The 11569-nt window shown below is 45.5% G+C and overlaps 1 protein-coding gene across 1 annotated transcript in view; it reads left to right on the forward strand.

The window, feature by feature from the left end:
• The first annotated feature begins 1540 nt into the window (after positions 1-1540).
• Positions 1541-11569, forward strand: part of frem2b (FRAS1 related extracellular matrix 2b) — an 80400-nt gene continuing 70371 nt past the window's right edge. The window contains exons 1-2 of the mRNA XM_048264915.1: positions 1541-6698; positions 9060-9149. Coding sequence (XP_048120872.1) covers positions 1673-6698; positions 9060-9149 — 5116 coding nt within the window. The 5' untranslated portion in view covers positions 1541-1672. The remainder of the gene's footprint in view (positions 6699-9059; positions 9150-11569) is intronic.

An 11569-nucleotide genomic window follows, 5' to 3' on the forward strand; every position in this document is an offset into this window, starting at 1 on the left:
ACCATTTAACATACCATCTTCAAGTTTAGTGATTATTTTGCACAACAGTGAGTTATACTACTGTGGCCTAACAATTTATATCTTATATATATATATATATATATATATATATATATATATATATATATATATATATTTTATATATATATATGGGCAAAGTGGCATTTTTTAGTACAAAGTGGCAATGTTACCCTTCCATTTAGCTCTGATGTCTGAGACTGCTATGAGCCAGCTGTACAGAGGACAAAGGTGGACATGTCATGCCAACAGCTCTAGAAATGGCCCCTTTGGAATGCCATTAAATAACAGCGATTCAGATTCTTCACACATTCAGTTTTACTGTTGCCTGTCCAACTTGAATGAATGATATACATGGCTTAGTCAATAAAGCGCTCCATATGACTGAAGTACACACAAAAAGCCTGAGTGTGTTTGACCTTAGTCTGGTTTGCCATTAAGTATTTACCATTTTGTGTCTGTTGACATGAAAGAGCGAAATGCCATTGCAGGAAACATTTTCAGAGCTGTCACATAATATCCTATTCTATTGAACCGCCTTCATTGTTTGCATACAAATTGATCCAGAGAATTGCAGTCATTTCTGAAATGCAGTGAGAATTGAGTGTCATTTTCCCGTGTGTGTCATAGATCCTGCATTATGCCTGAGTGAATGACATACATTTGAATGACAAATACTTGGATGTAAAAAAAAAGGGTGAAAATGCTTTCAGAGGAAATAGTGAAAATCTGAAAGCCTATGTAACATTAAAAAGGTTCAGAAAATACCACTGAACTTGCTAAAGATCTTTTCCCGCGCTGTCCTTCTCTGCATAAATCTTCTACACTGTCACACACTTTTTGTCACACACTGCCGGTGGGTAATGAACTGTTTCCCAATGAAGTACTTGAAGACACGTCTTTCAGGTTGGCAGAGATACCGAATTAATCGGCAAACGAATTCTCCTCGTCTCTCCAGCCACCACCAGAGGGAGCTGGGATGTCTCATCACCCTGCACCTGCCACAACGTACTCTTCAAAACAGTTGTGTCACTTATATTGTCGTTAAATGGGCTTTAATATTTGATTTTTCGTTCAATGCGGAATTTAACGAGTACATAATTACATCGGGGAAAATAGTATGTTTGTGCGTTCTGATTTTGCACAATATGTGCAGCAGAATATTTTCAAGAACTCGATTGTAAACCAAAATAATGACATATGACGATAACCTACTGCAAACTCGCAGCGTTATATTACAGAAAATAGTTCGGAAAAGACAAACATAATTGTGAGCGTGTGAGCGCATTCACTCACCCCATCCTGTCTGACACAAATTTATTCAGACTGGACCAAACTGTAGCTGTCGCTCGCGTTTACTTGGAGTGACATGACTCAGGTCCATTTAAGTCTTAACATACGCATTCCACCGTAAATATCATCCAATCGCGGAGCACAGAGGGCGTGATTTCCTCACTCCAGCTTTCCAAATGTATGAAGTTTAACCCAGTACAGCCGATTGGAGAGAATGGTGTACCTCAGTACGGATACGCGTCTAAGAATTTCCCACCCTAATTTTATTCGTTTGTAACTTTTATTGCGTAAAGTAGCCTAGTTTGTTTTCGTATTTTATGTTACAAGTGCAGTGGATCCTCGCTTTGGGTTCTCTGCACAAATGGCTTTGAATATCTCCCTGCAGCGGCACGGGATTCCTACAGTCGCTGTTCTCTTCCACTTACTTGTGAGTGCATTGACTTTGACAGGTTATGCATCGGCACAGGTCTTTGACACTTTGGGATTATCATATGGTTTGAGAACGGACCTCTCAGAGGATGCTATATTGGTTGCAAACAATGGAATACGCGTGCCTTTCGGGAGATCCATTTTTGTTGATCCCATCAACGATTTGGTTACCCAAGTTCAGCCCGGAGACAAATGTAGCATAACCGTGTTGGATAATGACCCGTTGTCACAGAGACCGGGGCTGCTCTCCCCGAAAAAGTTTCCGTGTGAATTCGGTCCCAACGATGTGAAGTACTTGCACTTCGGCTCCAGGAGCCCGGCAAAGGACAGGGTGAGGCTACAACTCCGCTATGACACCCAAACTGATACAGTCATTATACCGTTTATGATGGAGGTTGAGGTAATCTTTACGCAGTTGGAAGTATTGACTAGAAATATGCCCCTCACTGTTGAAAGGCTCTTAGGAGCAAGTAATCCCATTGATAAGAAAATATTGGAATTTACTTATGACAGAAATGCATATCAGTGCAAAGTCGCATCACTTGCCAGCGGAAGTGCATTGCCCAGATATGGCAAACTTATTGACGAGGGAAAACTGGGAAAGATGGTGGACTGTGATGAATTTCTCAGACTCAACATTCGTTATCAGCACACGTTTGCCCATCGTTCCCCCAACAGAGATTATATTCCTATGTTTGTAGAGTTACAAGACAAAGAGGGCAACATATTAAACCAAGAGTTTTTCCAAATTATGGTGCGCATACGAGAAGGGGAGGAGAACACTGCCCCAAAGCCCAGTTTTGTGGCTATGATGATGATGGAGGTGGACCAGTTTGTAATGACTGCCATTACTCCTGATATGCTGGCTGCGGAGGACATAGAATCCAGTCCAGATGATTTAATATTTAATATCACGTCCCCACTGTCTTTTGAAGAGGGCTACATTGTGAGCACAGATGATAGGAATTTGCCCATCACCTCTTTCTATCAGAGGGACTTGAAGGAGCTGAAAATAGCCTATAAGCCCCCTGCTGTGGATTCAGACAGTGAGCGAATTTTCCAAATCGAGTTTGAGGTTGTGGACACTGAGGGTGCTGTGTCGGACCCCTTTGCCTTCATGATTGTTGTCAAGCCAATGAACACTCTGGCCCCTGTCGTGACCCGAAATACTGGACAGCTGCTGTATGAGGGACAATCTAGGCCGCTGTCCAGCTCACACAATTTAGAGATTAGTGATGAAGACAACCTGGACAATGTGAGGGTCAGTGTGATTGATGGGCTCAGACATGGGCATCTGACAGTTTTGGGGTCACGGAGGAAATTTTTCACGCCAGCTGACCTGGATAATGGTGTGGTCATCTACCAGCACGATGGCAGTGACACCTACAGTGACAACATAATTTTTCGGATGACCGATGGCAAGCACGAAGTGGAATTCCTCTTCCCCATCACCGTGGTGCCAATGGACGACGAGCCACCGATCATCAATGCCAACACAGGCCTGGTCCTGTTCAAAAATCAGATGATTCCAATTTCACCCCTGACGCTCAGTGCGGCTGATATAGATTCAGAGGACTCCACTATTAAGTTCATAATCCAGCCCCCATTCTCCACAATAGGAGAGGTGCTACTGCGGCAATCAGAGGCCCCAGAGGATCCGTCTACATGGCGGTTCGATGCTGAGGACGAGATGTACGAGAAGTCAGTGACAGAGTGGCTCCAGGTGGACATCACCGATGGCAAGCTCTTCTACAGGCACGTAGGGCCTCACATCACCGGGCCTGTCATGGACCAGTTTGTGTTCCGCGTCCAGGATGACAACGACCCCCCCAATCAATCAGGGGAAAGCTCGTTCATAATCAAGATTCTTCCCATCGATGACATCCCTCCCGAACTTTACCCGGGCACCACACTGCAGATGACCGTGCACGAGTACCAGCTCACATACTTTCGCAAGAAGTTCCTGCGTTACACAGACCTGGACTCTGAGGATCGCGACCTGAAATATACCATTACGCAGCCACCCACTGACACAGATGCAAACAACCCCCTTGTGTTTGGGTCAATCGTTTTGACTGAAAGTCCAGGCATGCAGGTCACAGAATTCACCCAGGCGCAAATCAATCACCACAAGATAGCCTACAAGCCACCTGATGTGGAACTGGGTATCATAGCCCACGTGGTGCAGTTTGCGTTCACTGTGGAAGACACAGCTGGAAATAGCGTCACCGGATCCTTCAACATTTATCTTCAGCCTGTCGACAACAAGCCACCCCAGATAACTAACTCTGGTTTCACTGTGTTGGAGGGCAGCACACATGTCATTACAAGAGAGGAACTGGACACCGAGGACCAAGACACTGACAGCAGTCAGATTTCATTCACAGTCATTCAGCCTCCACTTCACGGTGTAGTCCAGTATACATTCACTGACCTGACCAAAGGTGATGCGTTTAACCTGAGGGACATTTCAGAGGGGAAAATTACATATGTCCACAATGGAGATGAATCAACCAGTGATTATTTCCAAATAGATGTTAGTGATGGAGTCCACGTTGTCACAATTACTATCAGGGTCACTGTGAAGCCGGTTGATGATGAGAAACCCACCATCAGTCTCCCAGCTGGCACCATAGGCTCACACATTGATGTGTTGGAGAACGGGGCCACGGAAATTACGACAAGCGTCATTCAGGGCAAGGACGAGGATACAGATGACCTCCGGCTGACCTTCATCGTGGAGGACCCTCCCGTGTTCGGGGAGATTCTTGTGAATGGGGTGTCCGCTGGGAGGTTCACCCAAGCTGACATCATCAGCGGCTTTGTGGTGTACGCCCACACCGGGGGAGAGATCGGTCTCACCACCAAGGAGGACTTCTTTAATCTGACCCTCACAGACATGTCAGATGAGTGGACCGTCGGGGGCAACAAGGTTACTGGAGTCAGAGTTCAGGTCACCATATTACCCCTGGATAGCCAGGCTCCTGAGGTGTTTGTAGGGCCCCTGTTCAGTGTAGTAGAGGGAGAGAAAAATGTCATAGAGATCCTGCACATTAGCGCAGATGACGTAGACACACCCAATGATGACCTCCTTTGCACGATCATTGTTCAGCCATCGTCAGGCTACATAGAAAACATATCCCCAGCCCCGGGCTCGGAGAAGTCTAGGTCAGGCACAGCCATCAGTGCATTTACCATGAAGGACATTAGGCAAAACCAAATTTATTATGTGCAGAGCATTCACAAGGGCGTCGAACCTGTGGAAGACAGGTTCACTTTCAGATGCTCCGATGGCATTAATTACTCTGAGAAGCATTTCTTCCCTATTAGGATTATCCCCTCCAATGACGAGAAGCCTGAGATATACATGAGGGAGTTTGTAGTGATGGAGGGCATGAACATTGTCATAGACACCCCAATTTTGAACGCAGCAGATGCAGATGTCCCTTCTGATGAACTGACATTTATAATCACCAAACCCCCAAAACATGGCGTTCTCCTAAACCAGTTGACCTCTGGCACCGTTCCAATTAGCAATTTCACCCTTGACCAGATCAGAGAAGCCTCTAGTATTGTCTATGAGCACGATGATTCAGAGACCACAGAGGACAGTTTCACTGTCATTCTCACTGATGGTAAATTCACAGTGGAGAAAGAGGTCCTGATCATGATTATTCCCGTTGATGATGAAACGCCAAGGATGGCCATTAACGACGGCCTCGAGATAGAGATAGGGGATGTCAAAGTAGTCACCAACAGAGTTTTAAAAGCCACTGACTTAGACTCGGAGGATAGCACGCTGACATACATCATTCGCTATGGACCGAACCAGGGATTTTTACAAAGGCGGACCCCATTCGGTTATTTAGAGAACATCACAATAGGGATGAATTTCACCCAAAATGAAGTAGACCAAGACTTCATTGTTTACATACACAATGGGCAAGAAGGGATTCGCGATCTGATTAAATTCGATGTCACAGATGGCATCAATCCCTTGATAGACAGATACTTTTATGTCACAGTCGGCAGTATAGACATGGTCTTCCCTGATGTTGTCAGTAAGGGTGTTTCCCTGAAGGAAGGGGGTAGGGTCACCCTGACCACTGATCTGCTGAGCACCCATGACCTGAACAGCCCCGACGAGCACCTGGTCTTCACCATCACCCGCGCGCCCATGAGGGGGCATCTGGAGTGTACGGACACCCCTGGTATGCCCATAAGTTCCTTTACACAGCTGCAGCTGGCCGGGAATAAGATCTACTACATCCACACGGCTGACGACGAGGTCAAAATGGACAGCTTTGAGTTCGAGGTGACCGACGGGTACAACCCGGTGTTCCGCACCTTCAGGGTGTCCATCTCAGATGTGGACAACAAGAAACCGGTGGTGACCGTGCACGGGCTGGTGGTCAGCGAGGGAGAGAACAAGCTCATCACTCCGTTCGAACTGACAGTGGAGGACCGGGACACGGTGGACCAACGGCTGAAGTTCACCATCACCCAGGTGCCGGTCCACGGCAAGCTGCTCTTCAACAACAGCCACCCGGTCACCTCTTTCACCAAGCAGGACCTGAACGAAAACATGATTAGCTACAAGCACGACGGCACCGAGTCGTCCGTAGACTCTTTCTCCTTCACCGTGACCGACGGGACTCACACAGACTTCTACGTCTTCCCCGACACAGTGTTTGAGACGCGCAGACCCCAAACCATGAAAATCTCCATTCTCTCTGTGGACAATGGTGTTCCGCAGATCATGGTCAACAAAGGAGGCGCAACCCTCAGGATTCTGTCCACCGGTCACCTGGGGTTCCTCATCACAAGCAAAGCCCTGAAAGCAGAGGACAGGGACAGTCCGCAAGTGGCCGTCACCTTTAGGATCACGGTGGGCCCAGAGCATGGCTACCTCATCAACCTGGGCAAAGGCAACGTCACAGTCACCACTTTCACACAAGGTAAGAAAGAAAAAGTATTGTTTGCAACATTCATTACAGAAAGTATAACTGTCAAGTATGTTGTTTCACATTATCCCAACCAATTTAACAGTGCAGGTTCACTGCTGGCAGTAGACATATTTTACTTGGCTACAGACTCTTTATTATTCCTGAAAGAGATGTCTGTTTTTTCCCAATCACCACATGGGATGCAGTTCACACCACGCTTGTCTGTATCACAAAAGGGTTTGTACTCTCGCATTTTAACAAGGTGTGTCATGACAGCATACTTAGTGTATCAGACAGCACACGTATTGAATTACATATGGCTCCCCAGGTAGAGACTTTGAAGGGGTTTTAACACGTTCCTCTGAGATATAGAGTTTCAGTAAACCTTACTGCTCCTAACAAATCCTTTTTGTTTACTGACTCATTGGTCATATACTGTATGTACAGGGGTAAATTATGTTTTGTAAATAGCATTGGCTTGCTGCAGGTTAAAAATAACAAAAGGTCCATTGAGCTAGCTGTTGTTGTTGTAAAAAGGTTCTCTGAAGCTGTTTATATTAAGATAAGAAATTCTTTATTCATCCCGAAGGAAATTTGACTGTCACAACAGCACCGTCCTGTGCATGTTAACACACACACACAATAAAAAAATACATAAAATAAATTATTAAAAAGTATAATAAAAAGTATAATAATAAAAAAATATAATACAAAATAAAATAATAATAATAATAATAATAATAAAATAATAATAAAGTCACATCACATCAGTCATCAGCCACATGTTTGTTATTAACCTTAACCATAATACCTTAGACATACAGTAACAGTAACCTAAATCCTGAGGGGAAAAAGTGACTGAATAAAACTCAAATTAAGGGTGGGAGGTGGAGACTTGATATAAATGTTTAACACACATTTGAACAGTTCTGCACCATAGTGGTAGTGAAAGTTAGAAGTGTTCTTTGGTATAGCTCTAGGGTATGTCAGGCCAGCACACAGCATTGACATGTTGTTATCTGACCAACAACTGGTCAGATAAGCACTTTAGCAAACAATGGCAAACCTCACTTCAGCCTCAAGAAGTGTTATTGCACGAAGGAATGCATTATATCGATTTATCTTTCATATTGTCTATACCTGTCTTACATGTGGTATTTCAAAACATCAGGATAGCGTATATTTCTGTGCAAATTAGATTTCATGTAGCAGGAACTTAGTGATTTGACCTGAAACGACACAACACAAGTCAAAACTCAGCAGGCAAAAGGAGACTGTAGCGAGAGTAGCCAATTCTGTGGCTGTGTGTTCTTTATGAGACAGTGAAGCGTGCCTCTCTGGTCCTGAGGGGCCTGTATCCGTGTGCAGCCCAAGCACCTGCGTAGTCAGAGAGCCCGGAGCAGAAAGCACCATCGATTTACCCTCACTGCTCTTCTCTGCCCTAGCATATCCCCCCAACCCCCACCATCCAACCCTCACCCTCACCCTCACCTCCGACGCCTGTTCAATATTTCAGAGGAGTCGTGCAGAAGGAGTGTAAGGGCAAAGCATCCAGTAAATAAAATGTCTCCCTCGTGGGCATTTGGGAGATGGTGGGGTTACATTTTTATGAGCTGGCCGTCTTTGAAGGGAGGAGTGTTTTGACATCAAATATTGAAGATGCGAGGCAGCAGCAGCCGCAGCAGCAGCCGCAGCAGCGGTGGTGGTGGTGGTGGTGGTGGTAGCGGCAGCCGTAAACTTCACGCTTGCCCAGAGAACAGACCTTTTAGAAGCACGTAAACGCCTCAGCCGCGTTCAATGAGAGAGCGGCTCGACAGATATGCTGATGTTCAGTCGTTCGTTTTTTTTTATGTGCGTGTGAGACTTTGTACCCCATTGTTGGCACAGCAATTAATGTTATGTGTGCCTCATATTTCTTTTTTTTACATGTCTTTGACTTGTAGTGTTAAATGAGCTAGCAGTGAACTGATGACAGTGAGGCATCCTGTAGGTTTTGGAAGTCTGCGTTCTCTGAACTGTTGAGGCATCTGCAAATTGGCCAAGCTGGAAGTGGGTCAGCTGAGTTGACATGTTGATGTCTGAAATGGCTGAAAGCATCGCCAGGCTTTCCATGTGTTTATTTACTTGGTGACTTTGTTTAAAAAAAAAAAAAACAAAGGAAAATAACATTTTACTGGGTCTTTAAAATGCTTTAAAAGTAAGGCTAACATTGGCATTATGGCTCAGGGTAGGCATGAACTATGTGTACCTTACAGACATGTCTCTGTTATTACAGTAAAAAATAAATAAATGTCAGTGTACGTCTGATTTAGTATGGGATAGGGGAATAGGAAGTGGAATAGAATACTGATTTGTTTTTCTCTTCTCCCTCAGCTGACATTGATGACATGCATATATGCTACGTTCTAAGAGATGGAGATAACGCCACGAGTGATGTGTTCTTCTTCTCCATCGAGGATATCGGTAGGTCTCTTCAAGTCTCTCCCTCTCGCCTCTCACTCAAACAATGAGGTTGTGATGGCATGACTGTGTTGCATTTGTTATTCAAATAACGTGCACTTCATCACCATCACACATTCACAAATTCCTCAGTGGACAAATGGTTCTATGATGGTTCCTGAGGACTGACATAATTAAAAATGTATGGTCTGAAAGGGAAGGGTTTGAATTTTGAGTAAGACGTACCAAGAAGAGAGGCCCTGACTTATGAATAGGTCTGGTAGACCTACATCAGGCCTGCGCCAGATTTGGGCCAGACCCTCACCGGGACTGGCCCGGCCTTGCTTTGGTATCTGCCAAAGATCTAACAACTTCGCCTTCAGCTCTGGAGCTGATTCTTCCCCCCTCATGCCCATATGTATATTTTTAGCATTCTGAATCAGAAGGGTACTTTTTTTCTCTCCAATAGAAGGGTTGCTGGAGGCAATTCCGTAATATCCAGTTGTGCCAGCTCAGGGAGAATGAGCTTCTGCAAGTGAAACTAGATTCTAGTACTGCGGGTGGTGCTTTTGTGGAGGAACTGTGTGTGTGTGTGTGTGTGTGTGTGTGTGTGTGTGTGTGTGTGTGTGTGTGTGTGTGTGTGTGTGTGTGTGTGTGTGTGTGTGAGGTTGTGAGTATGTGTATGTTTGTGCGCACGCACTGAATTTAGGTTGTTAATGGCTTTCCTTTTGTCTGTGTGTGTGTTTTTGCTCTACATGTGAGCAGCCCACATTGTGGAGCTTATGTAAACATGTCCTCAACTATATCAATAATATTAGGGGAGGACAAATGCTCATCACAGGGACTTCTACCAGTATATCATGGACGATACGATATGACACATCCCTGATGTAAATGTATGTGTGTGTGTGTGTGTGTGTGTGTGTGTGTGTGTACATATTCATGTATGCATATACGTACTGTACATATTTTCATATTTTCATATTTTAATATTTTGCAGACCTCTTCTGGGAGTCTCATTAGCAAATTTTGTGTACAAGCCTCCAGTGAAACTCAGCAGAGATAAAGAATGCAATAGTATTAATAGACTCATAAACACTTTGTTGATTTTCCTCGGGGCACGCCTTGTTTTACTGAGTTCGCGTGTGATTGGCGTGTGTGCAGGACTGGAGTGGAGGAGAAGGTCCAAACAGCTGCTGGTAATAATGTTCTCAGCGCTTGTGTCATTACGGGTTCACTGTCTGGCACAATAGAGATAGGCCACAATAGGCCCCCTTTGAAACATTTTTGTAATTGCTCTTTTGCTTTTCTCAAACACAGCTGAGGCTTAGTATTAAGAAAGATAAAATTCACAGTGTGGGTGTGTTTTTGTTATGTGTGTATGCATGTGTGCAGGTGTGTGTGTGTGTGTGTGTGTGTGTGTGTGTGTGTGTATGCGTGTGTTGTATGTGTGTGTGTGTGGTTCTGTCTATTTATGTGCATGTAGATGTGGTTGTGTGGGGTGTAAATAAGGATGAGACTATGTATGAGACTATGTCCTGTGCGTGTGTGTGTTTGTGTGTGTATGTGTGTGTCTGTACATCATCAAGGCAAGTGTGTGTCCGTTCAAAAAACCAAATAAAAAAACATGTGTGTATTCAGTTGTCCCCCAACACAGCAACACAAACGACTTCTCTGTTCTCTCTCTCTCGGTCCATGTGGGTGGGTCTTTCCATCCCCATCTGTTCCTGTCTGCTGTAGTTCACTCACGGGCCAATACAGAAACTCTAAAGACGCTCACTCCTTAGGTATGCAAGTGAGTGCCGCCGGGGGCCTTGCTGAATAGCATCGCCGCCATGACGATGATGATGCCGCTGACGGGTGGCGGTGAGTGAGGGTGCCCCGGTGACGTGACTTTTTTTATTTGGCTGTTCCACGGTCTTGGAAAAACACAAAGCGCATCTCTGAGGGGAGCCAATCGGTCTCTCGGTGACGGAGACACAGCATCTCTCTTACACACAGCACAGACACACACATACACACACAACACACACACACACAGACACACACACACACACACACACACACAGATGGACAGACACAGACAGCTGATGGGGTCGGAGAGGTAACCCCGCGAGGCCGAACCCAAGACGAAAGGTGCTGGGAAAAGGGGCGCTAGAAGTTAAGGAGGATGATGGGGAAACAAGGGACCTGTCCCCCCTTTATTGTCGGACGAGCTCGGACAGCTCTTTTCATCTCCCCTGGTCTGCAAAGCGTAGCCGGTGAATAGACAGCAGGGATTCCAGTCGGGGCTCATGAAAGTGTTGGGAGACCAGGGCCAAGGCAGTGGCGGCGGATTGCAAAGTGCACATGGGAAGAGTCTCCCCTCTCAGCCCTCCGCGCCGCTGCCAAAAGAGCAATGAATAGGCAGCGTGACAACGGTAGCAAAGCGAGCCAGTGTGGGA

The sequence above is a fragment of the Alosa alosa genome, chromosome 15, assembly GCF_017589495.1.
Source record: "Alosa alosa isolate M-15738 ecotype Scorff River chromosome 15, AALO_Geno_1.1, whole genome shotgun sequence".
NCBI lineage: Eukaryota > Metazoa > Chordata > Actinopteri > Clupeiformes > Clupeidae > Alosa > Alosa alosa.